The sequence below is a fragment of the Elephantulus edwardii genome, unplaced genomic scaffold (genome assembly GCF_000299155.1).
Source record: "Elephantulus edwardii isolate Elephantulus edwardi_28Jun2011 unplaced genomic scaffold, EleEdw1.0 scaffold00032, whole genome shotgun sequence".
NCBI classification, from domain to species: Eukaryota; Metazoa; Chordata; class Mammalia; order Macroscelidea; family Macroscelididae; genus Elephantulus; species Elephantulus edwardii.
Genome location: NW_006399782.1, coordinates 4,837,233 through 4,857,314, shown reverse-complemented (window position 1 = coordinate 4,857,314; position 20,082 = coordinate 4,837,233). Strand labels below are relative to the sequence as shown.

The following is a 20,082-nucleotide window of genomic DNA, read 5'->3' as shown; positions in this document are numbered from 1 at the left end:
GCCTTCTTCCCTTCATCAGGCCTAATCAAAGTGTTGACCTCGGCCACATCAATGTCATAGAACTTCTTTACAGCTTGTTTAATCTGGTGCTTATTGGCCTTGACATTCACAATGAACGCAAGTGTGTTGTTATCTTCTATCTTCTTCATAGCTGACTCAGTGGTCAGAGGAAATTTGATGATGGCATAGTGGTCAAGCTTGTTTCTCCTGGGGGTGCTCTTCCGGGGGTATTTGTGCTGCCTTCGGAGTCTCAGCATCTTAGGCTGCCAGAAGGTGGGTGATGTGCAGATCTTTTTTTTTGCTGTGGATGCCCTTCAGGACTGCCTTCTTGGCCTTCAATGCCTTTGCTTTGGCTTCAGTTTTGGGAGGGGCACGGGCTTCCTTCTTTGCTTTCGGCGCCATCTTCGTAGGAAAAAAGCCCATTACAATATTCTTAAAATACTTCTTAAGAATATCATGCTCTTTAAAGAACTGTGCAAACAGAACAGACAAAAGCAACTCAAAAGACTAAACCAGACACTGAGGGGCCAGTGAGTATATGTTAGTGCAGGAGGAATAATTTGGAAAAGGTGGGTAAGAATGAAGGATGTACTAGATCTCAGTGAGATGTTCATGGAGAAACGGTTGAGTTCATGTTTGCTCTACTGTGTTTATTCTCAACCACATCAAAATAAAATATTCTGAAAAGGAAGTAAGTTAAGGGGGGAGAGATGCACATATTGTAAATGCTAAGCATACAGATCACCTATGAGTCATGAAGAGAGGATGGCTCCATGTACACATGGCCTTGGATTAGAAACAGCACTCGTCAGTCTTCCTCCAACTCCTTCATGCCTACAGTTACATCATCAGCCTTTAAGTACAATTTTTACTTCAGATTTAGCTGTTAGTGTCTATGTATTATTGAAAAGGATTTTTTAAAAGATCCGTAATTATTATTTTCTGTTAACAGTGGATTATTGCTCTTCATTCTTATCCAAGAAATTAAGGAAAAATACTAAATTACAGCCCACATCTGGAGAGCTCTTTATCATTTTTAAAGCTTGCTCAAGTAATTCTTTCATTTGGCCTTCACAAGAACCCATAGTAGGAGGCAAAGCAGATGGTAATCTGATTTCACAGATGAGGACACTGAGGCTCAGAGGTCAGGACTGTGATCCCCAGGGATTTGACAGTAGGCAGTCGGGGGCCAGGAGTTGGGAGCCGGGCATGGAAACCTGGGCAAGTGTAACTTTCCACACTGTTCCAAAACAGAATCATGTCCATGTCCTCCACTCTTGAATGATCTTAAAATTCCAGACTTATTTCTGATTGGATGTGGCTAAATGGACTAGGTTACCCAAATGCAGATCAGTTATGAAGATCAGGTATGAAGAATTCTTGATTTTGACCAATGATTTTATTTCTAGATTTTTCCTTTCTTTAATAATGTTTAGACTCCATTCTTCTACTTCAATTCCATTTTCAAAATTCTATTTATTTTATCTTCTGTAGTCTAACTTTCCTTGCTGCAGAAGATCAAACTTCTTTAATATGGACTGCATCTTAACATCAAGAAGATAAAAAGAGGGAACTCTGGTGGCCTAATGGTAAGAAGCTGCACTGCAATCTCAAAGGCTACTACCTGCTCCGTGGAAGATAGATGGGCAATCTCCTCCTGTGCAATTAACGGTCTCTGAAAATCTGCTTGGAGGGTCAGGTATAGGTTGGTTCCAACTCAGTGGTACACAACAACATCACAGTCTAACTTCTGCTTGCTGCAGAAGATCAAAATTCTAACAGAAGATTGTCTTCAACATGGATTGCATCTCAACAAGAAGACAACAAAAAACCTCACCAGTGGACCTATAAACAATATCATGATAGAGGAATAAAAAATTGAAATTATCAATGATTTTATCTTAGATCCACAATCAACACCTTTGGTAAAAGCAGTTATGAGTTCCAAAGACATACTGTATTGGGCAGGTTTGCTGTCAAGAACCTCTACAAATTACTGAAGAGCAATGATGTCAGTCTAAAGACTAAGGTATGCCTGATTCAGGACATAGTCTTTATTCACTATGTATCTGAGAGCCAGAAAAGGAATAAGGATGACAAAAGAAGAATTGATGCCTCAGAGTTACAGTGTTGGAGAAAAGTACTAAATATCCCATGTTGTTGTTGTTATGTGCTGTCGAGTCTCCTGCAATTCATAGTGGGCCTATGTACAGCAGCCCTAAACCCTGCTCTGTCTTGTGCCAATCACACTGCCTCTGACACGCCCATCCCGATTACCCCAGTCACTGAATCAATCCACCTCATAGAGGACCTTCCCCTCCTGTGCGGTCCCTCCACCCTACCAAGCATGATATCCCTCTCCAAGGACCGGTCCCTCCTTACAACATGTCCAAATTATGTTAGATGGAGCCTCAGAATCCTTGCCTCCAAGGAGTCACCCGGTTTAACCCTTTCCAGGACAAATCTGTTTGTATTCCTAGCAGTCCATGGTATTCTCAATACTCTTCTCCAGCACCACAGCTCAAAGGCATCAATTCTCCTTCTATCCTCCTTGGTCATTGTCCAACTCTCTGATGCATAACAAGTGATTGCGAAGACCATGGCCTGTATCAGATGCACCTTAGTCTCCAGAGAGACACCACTGCTCTTCAGTACTTTGGAGAGGTCCCTAACAGCAGACTTGCCCATGGCAATACGTCTTCTAATTTCCTGGCTGCTGGTGCCAAGAATGTTGACCATAGAGCCAAGCAAACTGAAGCTGTGAACAATCTCAGTCTCTTCACCATCCATCCTGATGCTGCCAATTAGCCCAGTGGTGAGAATCTTTTGTCTTCTTGACATTGAGCCCCAATCCATATTGGAGGCTGCAGTCCTTGACCCTCTGCAGCAAGCGCTTCAGGTCCTCCTCAGTTTCAGCAAGCACGGTTGTATCACCTCCTCAGTTTCAGCAAGCACGGTTGTATCATCTGCATATCGTAGATTGTTGATAGATCGTCCACCAATCTTGACCCCACATTTCTCCTCATAGAGCCCAGCCTCCTGGATAATCTGTTCTGCATATAGGTTGAAAAGGTATGAAGACAGGACACATCCCTGGTGTATGCCCTTCCCAATTTTGAACCATGCAGTGTTTCCTTGCTCTGTTCTGACACCTTCCTCTTGGTCCAAGTATAGGTTTCTCATTAGCATGATCAAGTATTCTGGTATTCCCTTTCTTCTCAGAGTCAGCCACAGTTTGTTATAGTCCACACAGTCAAATGCCTTTGCATAGTCAATGAAACACAGATACACATTCCTCTGGTATTTCCTGCTGTCAGCCAATATCCATCTAACATTAGCTACAATATCCCTAGTACCACGACCCCTTTTAAACCCAGTTTGGACTTCTGGCAGTTCTCTGCTGATGTGCTGTTCCAGTTGTTTTTTTACAATCTTCAGTAGAATCTTGCTTGCATGTGAAATCAATGTTATTGTTCTATAGTTTCCACACTCTGTTGGGTCACCTTTCTTTGGAATGGGAACAAATATAGATCTCTTCCAGTCAGTTGGCCAAGTGGTTGTTCTCCAGATTTCTTGGCACAACTTGGTTAGCACATCCAGGGCAGCATCTGTTAGCTGAAGTATGTCAATTGACTGCCAAAAAACCAAAGAGATATGTCTTGGAAAAAGTGCTCAGAGTGCTCCTTGGAGACAAAGATGGTGAAGCTTCACCTCACATACTTTGGGCATGCAGCTAGGAAAAGCTATTCCCTGGAAAGGAACACATCATGTTTGGAAAGGTAGAGGGTCGGAAAAGATGAGATGTATTGACATAATGACTGTTGCACTGGGTTCAAGTATGTCAGAGATGATGAGGATGACATAGGACAGGCCAGGATTCAGATCTGTTGTTCACAGGGTTGCTATTGAGTAGTACTTGACTAGACAGCACCTACAACCAATGATAGCTAGTAATCTTGAGCATTTCTTCATGTGTTTGTTGGCTGTCTGAATGTCCTCTCTGGCGAAGAGTTTTTTTCATATCTTTAGTCCCCTTTGTAATTGGGTTGTCTTTTTCTTGTTGAGGTGCTGGGGGTTTCCCATAAATTTTAGAGATAAGCTCCTTATCAGCAATGTCACTGCCACGTATTCTTTTCCTCAGTCTGTAGGCTGTCTTTATACTTTTTTAGCAAAAAATGTTTAAGTACATAAGGATTTCCTTTTTAGACAATTTTGTTCACCCATTTTATCCTCTCCTGGCTGTGTTCACGTATATCAAAGATTAGGATTTCTAAACATGTTCCCATTTTTTCTCTGATGATCTTTATATATTTAAGTTTTATGCTTAGACCCTTGATTCGTCTTGAGTTAGTTTTTTTATATGGTGTGAGGTATGGATCTGTTTCAGTTTTGTGCAAACAGAAATCCAGTTTTAGTGGCACCATTTGTTAAAGAGGTTATCTTTTCCCCACACAATAGGTTTTATCTCCTTGTCAATGATCAGTTCACTGTAGATGGACGAATTGGTTTCTAAATTCTACTCCACTGGTCTACACTGCAAGTAGTTTTTTTAGACCAAATCAACTGTCATCGGTTTGACTCTGATTCATTGCAAGTTCATGCACGAATATTAGAATATCAAAAGGACTATGCCCAAAGTTATTTTCTATTTTTTTAAATACTTATTTATTTCTTTTTACTGAGGTTTTATTTTTACCTAACGTATCAAACTGAAACATTTAAGATTATTCAAATATGAACGGTTCTACCTACTAGTTTCCTTAACCAGCATAGGTTCCTCTATTTTTCATTTCTAATTTCTTCTGAGATATATGAATATTGCACACTATACGGCAGAACGTTCTTACAATCAACATGATATTATGTAAGAGAAAGGGCTGTAGGCTGGAAATTATGCCTTTCATCAGTCAGGTGTGTAATTTGAGCCACTTATCATTTTCATGGGGCCTTAGTTTTCATTTGGCTTGTGTGCTTTTTAACCTGTAAAATGGAAATTATACTTAAAATCAACTAGCTTCACGAAGTTATAAATTAGGGAACAAAGTATGACAAATTATACGGTACAATTACAAACACAGCTTTGTGAAAACATATTTCTCTGTGGACCAGAACATGAAGATCATTTTTAGAAATGTGTAAACAGTAAGTAGAACAATTGAGGTATTATGCTGTTTTTCTTCATCTTAAAAATAAATTTGACATTTTTTTTACTAGGTTGTCTGAATAACCTTTTGAAGGTTTTTTGCCGCCAATTGCAGGGCAGAATTATTAAGCAAATAATATAATGCATAATGAGTGGTATATTCTGAAGTTATTAAGATATTTACATACATTTTAATAATATGGGAATAGACTTCAGATACAAAGTTTGTATACACTTTACGATTTTAACTCTATAAAAATAATGGACATCAAAACAAATTGCAAAGTAAAAAGCTGTATCTCTGACTAGGAGAATTACAGGAAATGTCTTCCACTTCTTTCCAAATTCCTTAAGTTTATACATTGAAGAGATAAAGGGTTTGGTTAGAGAAAAAGAAACAGTAAATATTATTTTTTAAAAAAAATCCACAACCCCACAATGTAGCACAAAATAAATTCTAACAAAGACTAACTCTCTTACCCAAATTGCATATTCCTTTTTCCAACTGGTACCCAACTGGGCACTTGCAGGTGAAGGATCCCTGAGTATTGTTGCACGTTGCCTGGGGCGGGCAGGGGTTCGAGAGGCATTCATTTACATCTGCCAGAGAGAGACAACCACACAGCACAGTCATACTAAATCCAGCACAGTAAACACTCACGCCATAGGTGTAGTAAGACCAGGGAGGTGAACATGACAACGAGACATCACCTTGTTGTTCAACAGGTTGAGGGTGAGTGTGGAAGCAGCCGAGTAAGTCACTAACTAGAAATACCCATTGTGGTCAAGTCAATTCTGATTCATTAAAAAATTCAAACTCGGGGGCAGGGGGAGGTAGAGAAAAAAGTACAACAATGAACGAATGGAAATCCAAAATCCCTGTAAATGTTCATTAAAATTAATAAGAGAAAATTTTTAAAAAATCAAACTCAGTTGTCCAGTCAGAAATGACTCACACTTGACCCTTCAGTGGGTTTTCAAGACTATGAAAAGCACAAGCGGAGACGGTCCGTCTTTTTGCCAAGATAGAGACCCTGAAGCACAGAAGAGAACTGCCCTTCAGGGTGTCTGCAATCATTACAGAAGCAGATTCCTTCATCTCTTCCTCTGGAGCTGCTGGTGGGCTCAAACCACTGACTTTTTCTTTTGGTTAGATGCTGAGTACTTAACCTCTGTGCCATCAGGGCTTCTTAACTAGATACGCAGGGCAGGATTTGGAAACACAGGGAAAGGAACAGATTTTGATGGGACAGGGTGGTAATTAAGGATTGTTTACTGTATATTTACATAAACAACATAGGCATCATACAGTCTGCCAATCATACTACCCCTTTGTTCATTAGTTTCCCATGTGCACTGTGTGTATTATATGTCTGCGCATGTTCTTTACATGGGCATGGCATATGATAAAGAACGTCTGGACTAAGACTGAAGGGCTTTCATAAGGAAAAGACAGGACACTCTAGGTACCCAATCAGTAATGGCCTGGGGACAGGAAGTATCAAGGTCTTTAGGGAGCTGAAGGTGGTACAGTGTGGTCAGACTGCAGAGCTAGATCACGGAGCTTATCAGGCCAAGCTACAAAATCTGATACTATTCTGCAAAGAACACATAACCAGGCTAACTCTCAGTGAAGTGGAGTATTAATGTGGAGGAAAAAGTAGCTTACTGAACATGTCCGTTTGATACTGTCGTGGAGACACTGAACGCCACTTACCCACACTGCAGTCGTCCCCCTGCCAGGAAGGTGAGCACATGCACCGATACCCACCACTGGTGGCGTCAGCAACACAGCGCCCATTATGAAGGCAAGGGTTCGTGGCACAGCTGTTGACTGAAAAACACATTCCAGAAATAAAGCAGTTAACCACACAGGAAATGTAAAGGCAGCTCTGGGTAAATATTTAACACTCCCAGTCAATATTTGATGTCTGCTTATTTCTGTTTACTTACTCTGAAAGGCCACACTGCTAGTACATAATAGGGATCCACGAGCCCAAGAGGTGCAGCAGACAGGCGCAGCGGACCTGGGCAATGCTACAAGGCTGTGCACACACGCAAATGTGAGACCACTGACCCCTGAACGCAAGAGCTGGTCCACATCTAAACACTGCTCACAGGTCATTCACCCCAGGGCTGATGATTGCATAGCCTCTGTGATGCTCAGAAAATTCTCCTTGAATCAATGCCAATTTAAAGCACATTAAGGGGAAAAAATGCCTCCCTGATCAATCCATCCGCTGTACTGTAACTGTTCAAGCATGTGTGCCAACACACACAGGGCTCCATCAAAACCTTATCTTTTATCTAAAACCTCTCAAAACTTAAGTAGGCCTCCACACATTGTACAATAGGAAAATGATCACTGAGCACTAAAATTACCTTCTCTCTTCTCTCCTATATATAAAAATCAGCTCTACCTGAATTCATTTAGGCCCTCATGATACACAAGCTTCAATATTATCTTGTACTCCGAGCCCCTGAGGGCTGTGACTACAGCTCAGTATGGCTCCATGCAAATAGTCGTAGCATGCTCCAGGGGCCTCAAACAATGGTTTCTGATACTCAGAAAAGCTGAACCCACAACGTAACTCAACAGTTTGCATGGAGTGAATGAGTGGTTGAGTGAGAAGTCAAGAGTTCTAACTTCAAAAATAAGAATCCTAGGACACAGATGGGTAAATGTGAAGATGCTGCTGGCATTGTTCACTATAGCCTCAACTATTACCTATACACACCTACTATGTACAAACACCCTCACAGTGGGAGACCTGTGAATTACATTCTCATAATGGAATAATATCGTTGGTCTCTGGAAACAAAGCCTTGTATGTTCTGAAGCACACAATTTGGGGCTCCCAAATTCCCCAGAGTGATCCATCATGCCTTTCCCAAAAGTCCTTGGATCACTGGTTCCAAAGGGGGTGACTGGTGTTCGTGCACTCTGTGGCTGGTACCCCCTAACCCCACAGGTTGATCATGGTAGACTGATTGAGACTGCCTCAGTAACCCAGTCACTACAAACCACTTCTCTTCTTTTCCTCCTGGTCTGGAGAAACCAAACGAATGATTTTTAAACACGACATCAAGAGATACATGATCCCACTTCCTTCTACACTTTCATAAATGGTAAAGAATTATTTGGATGGCATTCGTAGCCCAAGTCACATGACGTCTCCTCCAGAAAGAGAGGATGCACTTCAATATGAATGTAAAGCCCAATAATGTTACAGAAGCCATGGTCACTCTAGATTAGTTCACTGGATAGGTTTATGGGACATGCTCCAATCCCAACACTGTCATTTCAGCTAGCAACATAACCTGAGAGAGACAGAGCAGCTTGGGCTTCCTCTGAATCAAGAGGGGTCTCCCTGTTGAGCATGACAGCGGCAGATGGGCTAAAAGCCCTGGGAGAGGCAGGTTCGTGCCACGTCTCCGAGGCCTCTTCACTGTTCTTCAGGTGCCCGCCCTCCCGATCCAATACTGCTGCCGGTCTCTGACCTTGGAAGTCTGAACGTCATGCTTGAAAGCTCTTGCAATTACAGAGCATTAAAAGCTCCAGCTGGGCAATCTACTCATGTCATACAAGCCAATGCATGCTCTCCTCTCTCCAGAGGAAGAATTATGTGACACAGAGGTGAGCATGTCAGGCTCGTCCCAAGGTTATTTCACGGTTTAAGTGCTTCAACAGGAAGCATTTTAGATCACAATACAGACATGCACCATTTCAACATTCTCAAGAGTCGAGAGCTCTGCACAGTAGCTCTCAGTGCCTAATAGGGTCTCCCAGGTAACGTGAGTGCTGGCGAGACTGAGTTTTTTACCTGAGGCAGGAGATGACAATGTTGTTGTTGACAGTGTGCTGCCCTGAGCAGGAGAGGTGGTAGTCAATACTTGAGTAGTGGCAGCATCTATGGTTTGAGGAGAAGGAGATGGTCTGGAGAAGTGTACAGCTGGGCTGTGCTCTTCCGTAACCCCATCTCCTGTGGCCACTGCTCTTGGTGACGTGGGTGCACTGGTCAGAGGGATCCATCTGGTGGTCATATCTACATGCACTTGAGTCCTTTTAGTGGTGACAGTACCCTGTGTTGTGATTTGCGGCACTACAAACTCAGCACTAGTTGGTAAGGCCTGTTTCCCGGCTGATGTCTGTATCACTGTGGCCTCACCCGTCAGGGCCGCTGTGTTTGATGGGAGGCTGACAGTGGTCACGGGAGGATGTGAGGTCTCTTGGGTAGTGGCTCTCAGAGCTGGAGACATTTGGGCTAAGCTAGTGCTCGTGGTTGGAAGGATGTCCTCGATGGAGGATTCTGTTAAGGCTTGGGGCCAACGGGCTCCAGAAGTGCTCACTGTCACAGCTTCAGTGGGTGATGCTGTCGAAGACACCAGGCTTGGTGACTCTGGTTCTGTCATGTTTTCGTCCTGGTGTAGGGCAATCTGGTACTCAGGGGCTGCTGTCTGACTACTAGGGAGCATTTCCATGGGTGATGCCACCGTCCACATCCTGACTGAAGTTCCAGAAGTCTCCCTTGCACTGGGCAGGATGGGTGTAGAAGATGAACGTGGTGAGGCTGTTGATGAGACAGCTGATGGGACAGGGGTAGACGGGACAGCGGCAGATGCCATCATGGATAGTGTTAAAGGTGATGGCGAGGAAGACAATGAGGCACCTGAGGTAGACTTCAATACGGGAGCAGAGGGTCTGGTTGATGAGAGCGCTGAAGAAAACAGGTGGTGGGACTGTGAAACTGAGGGCAAAGGTAAGAGGGGCCCCGTTGAAGAAGATGAATTATCCACAGATAAAGAATTATCCACATTCAAAAGAGCCAAAGTGTTTGGCACGTTAACAGTGGACGTGTAGGATGGAGGGCTGGGGGTCCGCATAAGTAGTGACTCGGTGGAAGGCTGGGCATAGCCCCCACCATAGGATGAGGCATTACTCTGTCCAGTCTGCACATGAGAAGAGGAAGAAGACTCTAAATGTGAAGAGTTGAAGATCTTAATATAAGAAGTCGAACTCTCCATTGTGTCTGAAGACGAACTGTTGTCTGTAATGGACAGTAATGTCCGTTCTCCTTTGGTGAAAGTAGATGAAACATAGCTGTGGTCTGTGTGGTGGCCGGAAGTCCTCTGTTCAATATCTGTGCCGCTCAAATGATCATAACTAACTCCAGTAACTGTAAAGGGAGAAAAATCAAAGTCAGGTCAACAAAAGGAACGAACATGAAATCAACTTTCAATGTCCTTTCCTTGAATATAAGTGAGCTGACGGACTCTTAGGAGGTGGTTTTCAGTGGTGAGCACTCGGGTTAGGGGCAGGACGGGCCAGTAGCAACGCCAATGTCAGCTCTGGGTGTATGTATTCCTCCCGGGAGGAAGAACAGTGGAAGCAATGAAATGGCAGGAGCCTAACAATAAACACCAGGTCCAAATTCCTTCCACATGCCTTTTCTGATAAGAGCAAACCGGTATCAGAAAAGCTCTTAAGACCCCAAATAGAACAATTGTTGTGCCTAAATGGAAAAAGGAATAAAAACCTCCCAACTTTCCATTATGTATAATGAGATACTTCTTTTCCAGGAGATTGGCTTTAACCACAAAGTGGCTGGTTGCATTTATTTTCGGCCTCCTGGCAAATGTCATCCCGAATGCTTAGGCAAGCGCACATGTGGTTGGGGTGTGGGTGAGGTGGGTAGGAGAGGAGCAGGTTGGGAGAGCTGTTCATCCTCCTATTGGGGAAGAACTTCAATAAAGTTCTCTTCAGAAAGGCTTGTCACATACATTCTGGGCAAGGTGGAAGGGGGACCCCATAATTATTCCAGGATGGTGAGCAAATTGACAGGTGAGCTGAAGGAATGTGAGAAAGAGGCACTGCTGCAGACACATTACCTCCAAGGGCACGAGAGGCAGCCACAGACTCCGAGACCAGGGCTGTATCCTTGGTCACGTTCAGGAGCTGAGTCACGCTCTCTGTTTCTCCAAGCACTGAGGCCGAGGGCCCCGCATCCGCAGAAACTGTACTCCCGTTGGTAAGAGATCGCAGCGTCCGCTCCCCACTCCCAGCCAAAGTAGCTGACGTGTGGCTGTGAGGATAAGATCTGGAAGCCTTGTCCTGTCCATCTGAAGAGCCTCCCAGTGCATAGGTATCTTCAACGGCTGAAAGAAGATTGGGACAAGGGGGTAGATGGTGGTGGTGCCAGCTGAGTTAGTTCTTTACTCATGGTGACCCTGTGTCCACGCAGAGCAGAACAAAAATATTATGTGGCCCATAGTGTTTTCAATGGCTGATTTTCAGAAACAGATCACCAGGCCTTTATTCCTAAAAAAACAAAACCTAAAAAAAACCCTACCTCCTTGGCTGTCGAGTCAGAACCAACTCAGAGCTGACAGCACAGCAGGTTTTCAGAAGCAGTAAACGGCACAGAAGGAGACGCCCATCTTTCTTTCATGGAACGGCTGAAAGATCTGAACTGCCTGCTTTTGGGCTGGCAGCACAACTTTTTAGCCACTAGGCTATCAAGCTCCCTCCTTTCTTCCCAGTCTGTCTCATTCTGGATGTTCCACTGAACCTTGTTCATCATCATAGCTCTGCTGACAGATGAGTGGAGGCTGTGTAGGAGATACAGTGGCCAGGATCGAACCCAGCTCTCCTGTACAGAAGAGGAGAATTCTACCACTGAATCATCACTGCCTTCAAGTATAGGACTAGAACAACATTCATATGAAACGGTCTCCAAAATAAGCACCGCTTCCTAGACTACATGAGCTAAAACACTTCCCTGTACTATTTAAGGGGTTTTATCCAAGACTGACAAAGTGGAAAACCAAGATACGTGTTGTTCTTATACAACAAGGACTGAAACCTCAAGACGAACCACGGCTCAGCCTATCTGTTTCGGTGACCCAGATTTATGGGAAGGTTTATTACTTCAGTGAACAAGATCAATACCATATTTTTTGCTCAGTGAGACATAATAAATAAGAGCTTATGTCAAGAACACTGGTGGTGGCCGCAGGGTAGGTAAGTGCTAGGCAAAGACTAACAGGCCTTCTGGGGTGCAGACATTCTGAGCATACCCAGGAGGGGCCGCTATCGAGCAGGCTCCCACCCCTCATAAGATCCACAACATGCGAGTCAACACAGGGCCTCTTATAAGTAGTCGTGGTAGTGCAGTGAGTTACATACTGCACTGCTAACTAAAAGGTCGGCTGTTTGGGACCATCAGGTACTCTGACAGAGAAAAATGGGCACCTTCCACCTGGACAGCTTTACAGACTCGGAAACCCAATGGAGGGTCACTGAGAATCAGAACTGACTCAATGGCAGAGGGTTTGGTTCTTGGTTCTCACTCTCTAGTGTTATTTCTCCACTTAACCAAACCAGTGAGAAATGGCCCTGTGGTTACAAGTTAGAGGCAGTTTGTTTTAATGATGTTAGTCTAGAGACTAAGGTGCACCTGATTCAGGCTATGATCTTCGTAGTTACTTGTTAAGCATCAAAGAGGTGGACAATGGCTAAGGATGACAGAAGAATTGATGCCTTAGAATTGTGGTGCTGGAGAAGAGTCTTGAATATACTATGACTGCCAAGAAAACAAATAAGTCTGTCTTGGAGTGGGTGAAGCCAAGTTTTTCCTTGGAGGCAAGGGTTTTGAAGCTCGTCTCACATACTTTGGGCATGTAGCCAGGAGGGACCATCCTTCGAGAAGGACATCATGCCTAGAAGGGTGGAGGGACAGCTCAGAAGAGGAAAACTCAGGATGAAATGGATTGATACATTATCTGGGGTAATGAAGGTAGGTGTGTCAGAATCAGTGAACTGGCTCAGGACAGAGCAGGCTTCAGAGCTGACGTACACAGTGTTGCTATGAGTTACAGTTGACTCTATGGCACATAACAACAACAACAACAGTACTTGTTAATATCTTCGTTCTATTTCACTGATGAGAACTGAAGAAAGACAGGAGACCCATGAACAAATACTCTTTCCTTTCTTTGGGGAGGTGGGTAATGTTTTATGCTCTAAGCCTAAAGAATCTTTGAAGGAAAAGGGATCACAGATTACCAAATAAACCCATCTTTTCAGGGAGGAGGAAGATGGAACCCAATCTCTTCTTGACCTAAATAAATCCCAGTCTGGCTCTGGGGAAACAGGCTCTTTGATAGATTCTTCTTCCCATTCCCCAGCATAAGCTAGTCATTATTCTATAGAGACACCTTGATGGGGAACAGATAGAAAGGTGAATTTTAGGTGATATGATAGGTCTGAATTCACTGATAGGCAGAAGCTGAGGACAAGAGGAAGAGATGAAGACTGGAGCGTACAATGACCTACCGGAGTACTGAGAGAGCCAGGAGCTGGGTGGTCTGGAGGGTCCATGCTCAAGTGACCCAGGAGGGGCTGAGGAGCTGAGCCCATCTGAGAACTATTTCTCCAGGCAGAGAAGGGGGAAAGTTTTGACTGGGGCAATCTGACAATACTGTGGTGCATTAAATTCAGGCAAACAACTACATCAGGGTTACAGATTTAACTGAACAGAGAGTAGCATCCTGAGGCAGGAACTGTATGGATCTAAACCCCAAAAAGGAACCAACGGCAGAAGCCGATTTTGGGTCACAAAATTGGTCAGCTTTGGCTAACTCTGCGGAAACAGAATAATGCTCCGTTAGCCCACAGCGAGATGTTTCAGGAGTGAAGGGATGGCTTATCTAATTCTTTGCAATTGAACTCAAAGATCCACCCACACTGAAATCACATTTTCCAGAATAATCAGCTGAGCATGAACGGCAGAGACATAAAAGGGCAAGGCCACAGGGCCCAAGGTCTTGGTCTGAGAAGACCAAAATCCCAAGAGCAGTGAGGGTGGAGAAGGATGCGTTTTTGTGTGGAAGACAGGGATTGTGTTTTCCACACAGACAGACACCAAAGAGCACAAGTACCCTCCACCCCCGTGGCCATTCTTTCATGATAAGCACGTGCTTTTCCACTTCAGGAGAGTGACAGTAAATGCTGATTTTCCTCACTAGTTAGCATTCCCACAGCGGGGAATGAAGTTGTTATTACTATTGCTGGGGAGGCAAGAATTCAAGCCTGCGATAAGCTTAAACGATAAGCTAATGGATTTTTGCTTTAATCAACATATGCTTAACACTGATAAAGCTGGTTATGATTGTTTTTTCTCTAATTACTTTACATAAACACATTACCGCAAAGCAATATTAAAGGAAAGCATTCTTAAAGAAACTGGAGTCATTAAAATGCAAAACTTTTGTGCTGCAAATGTTACCACCAAAAAGGTTATAGAGATAACCATGGAATGAAAGACAGTATCTGCAAATTATGTATCTGATAAAAGGCTGGTATCCAGAATATGCAGACTTTCAACTAGATAATAAAACAACAACTCAATTAAAAAAACCCGTCAAAGGATTTGACTAGATGTTTCCAAAGAGGATACACAAAAGGCCAGTAAGCACATGAAAAGATGCTCTAGATTAGACATTAGGAATATGTAAATCTAAATTACAATGAGATAACACTTAATACCAGGGCTTCAAAGAGGTTCCAAATCAGGGCTGATGATGGAAACAAGCACATCTTAAGCTTGGCATAGCAGCCAAACCTCTTGACCACTCTGTAACCTGTAAGTTAAAATTCTACTAGACGGCACCTGGCAACAACATGGAGATGGTGAATGGGCAGTAGGGGGTAAAAGACAGGGACTGAAGGTCCCTATGCTTCACCTGGGAGGGGTAGGCGGCAGTAGGAAAACCTTAGAAATGCATCAGGAAGAATTTAAGAACACAGGTATATCAAAGAGGTGGAAGAATGACTTGTGAATAATGAAACCATTCCCAAGGTGAGATTTCAACAGCATAGCTTGACTATGTGCCCCAAGACAGCTCTATTGGCCTCGTGGTAAAAAGCTGTGCTGTAATCCCAAAGGTAGGAGGTTCAAGTGTACCAGCTGCTCTGTGAGAGGGTGGGCAGTCAATCTCCTCTCATGTGATTAACTATCTCTGAAAATCCACTGGAAGGTCAGCTATGAGTTGGTTCTGACTAGAACACATCACTATGGTTCTGACTAGTACATATCACTATGCCCGAAGGAGTCACTACATGATATAAAGAATTAATGCACACAGCTGTTAATGAAAAGGTTGGAGGTTCAAGTCCACCCAGAGACATTTCAAAAGCACCATCTGGAGATTTTCTTCCAAAAAAATTAGCCACTGAAAATTCAACAGAGTAGAATTCTACTCTGACACATCAGGGTTCACCATGAGCTGGGGTCAACTTGATGGCGACTGGCTACTGATATTATGCTACAAAGATCCTAAGTAGAGTGAGTCCTTTCTCCCACTAGTGGGGTTTAGTTTTACGCCATGAAAACTTACTTGAGCGTTCACCACGGGACGCCAAGGGATCCAGGCTTTCAGAGGAAGATGTAAACAAAGCGATTCCCATGGAGCGTTCAAAGTCAGGCCTCTCACCCAACGTACTTCCTGCAGACTGTGGAGCAGACTCAGAGAATTGGGTGAAAACTGAAGAGTTCACAGCTTCAGGGGCTGAAGTGGAGCTTCTGGTCTCATTTACAAACACGCTGCTGCTGTTGGTCGTGGACCAGCGTGCTGGGCTCTCTCCTCCACCTTCACTGGATGGCACAGATTTAGACACACTCTCAGTCTGAGAAATGGAGCTTCCAATGCTTGTGGCAGAGCTGCTGACAAGAGGGTGTCCTTCCAAGGCTATGAGTTGTCACAGGAAAAAAGAAGAACACCACCATCACATCAATGTGAAAGAAAATCCTCAACAATTGGCAAGTGATTCCTATCTAAGAAGACGTCATCCCCTTTCCAAGGAACTCAGTACAGCACTTGTTCCATAGACAACCAGACAGTATTTTCACACTCTACATAATGATTTCAAAACTCTCCAGTGTCAACAAGAAAACAATACTTAAATAAAAGGGGGTGAAGCAGGAAGTTGGAGCGCAGGGCTTTTTAAAAACATGCACAGTGGCAGAGTAACTTACTTGAATGTTTCATTGAGGGCATCATTATTTCTAACAAATAGGAGGTGTGAAAATACAGTGCACCATCAGAAGCACTTTTCTAGAGCAGATCTAATATTCGAAAACACTATTCTTATTATAAAATAAAGTCAACTATAGGAGTAAGAGGGAGCTCTCGTGGCCTAGTGGAAAGAAGCTGCAGTGCAATCCCACAGGCATGTGGTTTGAATCCACCAGCTACTCTGTGGGAGAAGGATGGACAATCTCTGTGTGAGTAACTGCCTCTGAAAACCCACCAGACGGTCAGCTATGGGTCAATTCCAACTCTACAGTGCACACAACAACACAGGAGTAAGGAGCTCGGGTAGTGTAACATATAAGTATCTTGCTACTACCCTAAAGGGTGGTACAGCTCAAATCCACCCACACAATGACTTACAGAAACCACAGAAACCTGAGGGAGGGTCAGTATGGGTCAAAACTGACTCTGCGGCAGTGGGCTTAGTGGGCTTTCTTAGAGAGTAAAAATCCTTTGATTTGGGAGAGTATATATATATCTTTTGTATTTATTAAAATATCTTTATATACAATTCATGGAAGTTCTGGTAACCTAGCGGTAAGAGGCAGCTCTGTAATCCCAAAGGTTTGCAGTTCAAATTCACCAGCTGCTCCATGCAAGAAAGATAGGCAGTCTCCTCCTGTGTAATCTATGGCCTCTGAAACCTGCTGGAGGGTCTGCTGTGGGTCAGTTCTGACTCGCTGGTACCCAACAACGTATATGGTTGATGTGCAAAGATGATCCATACACAAAATAACAGATCATTTTAAAGAGTGAGTCAACTCTCACTGTAAAGATAATGCTGTGAAGTGGAAAAAAAAATTGGAAAGCCCCAAGGCCAAGGGACCAGTTGGGTCATCAGTGAGCTGACTAAATGTGGACTGAACTCCTTTGGGCTTTTGTGTTCTTATTATAAAAAAAGTGGGAAGAGGGATTCCTGTTTGACTGCCTTATGGTACATTGTTCTCAGAAGGGTGAAATAAAAATGCTATCATTTGGTGTAACAAACAAAGGACCTCGTGCTATTCTAAGAGCACACTTTTCTTCAACGATCACAGTCTTAAAACAAGCTCTTATGGAAATGCAACCATCTAAAACTGTTCATAACAGATTGAGTAAAGGTTGAACACTTACTTGGGGAATCACTTTGCCAAAATCCCATTACGATCTCAGAAGATGTAAATCCAAATGCATTTTCAGTAGATGGTTCAACGTGTTCTTCATTACCCAGATTCTCAGTTACTCGACTGTTTCCTCCTAATTCCTCTGAAGAAGGTGGAGAATGGACTGATGCTGAAGTGGTGGAAATTTTGGAGTCCTTAGGGAAGTCCTCTGTCTCATTGCTGGGACGCAGGCTGACCGGTGAAGACTGGGGCACCCTGGGGACACTGTCGGTGAACGTGGTGGCATCAAGCTTATTCTTAGTCTGACTCTCCAAGGGACTTTTGAAGGCAGTGAAGCTACTGAGCTCTTTTGTACTTTCAGAAGCTGAAACAGAAAAGATTAGTTTTAAAACTCAGAGATTAAGAAAAGCAGCAAAGTAGATAAATTAAAAGTTTATTAGATGTTAGTAGATAAATCTAAGGACTGGGATTCAAATAACCACTAAACACATGAAAGGATGCTCAGCATCTTATTAACCTTCAGAGAGATGCAAATCAGAACTACAATGAGATAGGGGAGCTCTGGTGGCCTAGTGGCAAAGAAGCTGCACTGCAATCCCAGAGGAACACGGTTCGAATCCACCAGATGCTCTGCCGGAGAAGGAGGTGCAATATCCTCCTGTACCAGTCAGATCTGATTTGACGGTACACGCACACAAAATTAAAAAAAAAAAAAAAAAGAACTACAATGAGATGGAATTTCACTCCCATAGGCTAGGCTAAGATTCAAAACAAAAATTAGCAAGTATTGGTGAGACTGTAGGGAAACAGGAACCCTTATTCCAGTTGGGTGGTGGTTCCAGTTTGCTGGTGGGAATGCAAAATGATACTCTACTGTAGAAAACAGTACCAAACATAGACACTCATAAATACAACCCTTCTCAGGTAGTAGGAGAAATGAAGTCTCGATACCGGCCTCAACATGGATGGAGCGAGAAAGCATGTGGAGTGAAATCAGCAAATTGCAAAAGGACAATACTGTACAACTTCACTCATATAAAAAGACAAGAGAAGGCAAGTATATAGAAAATAAAGTTTATCAGTGGTTACCAGGGAAAAGAAAAAGTGGGAAAGTTGGAGGGACAATGACATTAAGTGGTGACAAATACTGAGTAAGGTGATTAAGGGTAGAGTTTCACAACTGACTTGTTAATTGCTGTCAACAAGCTTTCACACCTGTAAAGAGTAGAACTGACCGAAGTTGTGAGATATATATACATATATTTACAGCTCCATAAACAAAGAGTAGCTGCAGAGGCTGCTTATGAATTACCAAAAACCTCATGATATTTGGTTCCTTGGAGATTTCTATTTACAGTTTCACTGTACATTAATCTACAAACATGTTCAGTGTGTGTCCTACCTCGCACGTGCATTAATACCTGAGGTCTTACAAGTTTGGCTAGCACACGGCTATCCAAGGCAAAAAGATAGGCTCTGTTTGCCTCAAGCAACAGAGAAGACAGTAAGGAAGAGGAGGAGATAGAATGTGTGGCCAACTGCCTCTAGAAACAACTGCCTACTTTATCATGAAACTAGCAGAACTGTATGTTGTTGTTGTTGTGAGGTGACATCAAATTGAGCACGACTCATAGCAATCTTATGAACAACAGATCTGAATCAAGTCCTATTGTGTGCCAACCTCACGATCTTTGACACACTTGAGCCCAGAGCTGCAGTCAGCTGCAGTCCACCTGGCTGAGTCTTCCTCTCCTTCGCTGCACTCCACCTTTCCAAGCATGAGGTCCTTCTTCGAGAAATAACCTCTCCGAGCAACATGCCCCAAGTATGTGAGGTGAAGCTTTGCCATCTTTGCCTCTAAGGAACACTGTGGCTGCACCTTCTCCAAAACACATCTGTTTGGGGGTTTTTGGCAGTTCATAGGATATCCAGTATTTGCCTTTGAATCACAATTCAAAGGCATCAATTTTCTGTCATCCTTATTCATTGCCCAGCTCTCAGTAGCAGAGCCAATGATTGAAAAGACTATCGCCTGTATCAGGTGCTCCTTACTCCTCAAAAGAATATCATTGTTCTTCAGTAATTTGGAGAGGTCCCTGACTGCAGCCTTTCCCAGTGAAATATGTCTCCTGACTTCCTGACTGCTGGTACCGACTGTATGGTGCCCAGGTATCATTTCTGAACATTCTGAGTAAAGATTCTATAGGAGAATTAAAAGGAGAATTAAAATATGCAGAAGAGAATTTCAAATTCTTACAGACCTCAGACTTCTTGGAGCCATGCATGTTTACTGGATTTCTGAAACTAGTCCTCAGAGAATATCACTACATCTGAAATAAAAAATTTTTAAAAATCCCCTGAAATCTTCAACAACAGTTTCATTTAACTAGTAAAAAAAAAAATCTGCCTTGAGCATTGTGCTCTTTTAAGCACTATTTGGTAGCTCCAGTGGCCTAGTGGTTAAGAAGTTGTGCTGCAATCCCAAAGGCACACAGTTTGAATCCACCAGCAGAAGGATATGCATGTGATTCATTGCCTCTGAAGTGACCCGCCAGAGGGTCAGCTCTGCATCACACACACAATATGAACTATAGCACGGGATGACAAAGCAAAATATTACAATGAAATGTGCAAGGAGTTGGAGTCAGAAAATCAAAAGGGCCGAACTCGCTCAGCATATCTTAAGCTCAAGGAACTGAAGAACATGTTCAAACCTCGAGTTGCTATAATCAAGGATGCTTT

At 43.2% G+C, this 20,082-nt stretch overlaps 1 protein-coding gene across 1 annotated transcript in view; it reads right to left on the bottom strand.

The window, feature by feature from the left end:
* Nucleotides 1-20,082, bottom strand: part of HEG1 (heart development protein with EGF-like domains 1) — a 108,473-nt gene that overhangs the window by 37,798 nt on the left and 50,593 nt on the right. The window contains exons 5-9 of the mRNA XM_006884301.1: nucleotides 17,351-17,704; nucleotides 15,542-15,892; nucleotides 8,968-10,320; nucleotides 6,861-6,977; nucleotides 5,624-5,743 (exon numbers count right to left, since the gene is read on the bottom strand). Coding sequence (XP_006884363.1) covers nucleotides 5,624-5,743; nucleotides 6,861-6,977; nucleotides 8,968-10,320; nucleotides 15,542-15,892; nucleotides 17,351-17,704 — 2,295 coding nt within the window. The remainder of the gene's footprint in view (nucleotides 1-5,623; nucleotides 5,744-6,860; nucleotides 6,978-8,967; nucleotides 10,321-15,541; nucleotides 15,893-17,350; nucleotides 17,705-20,082) is intronic.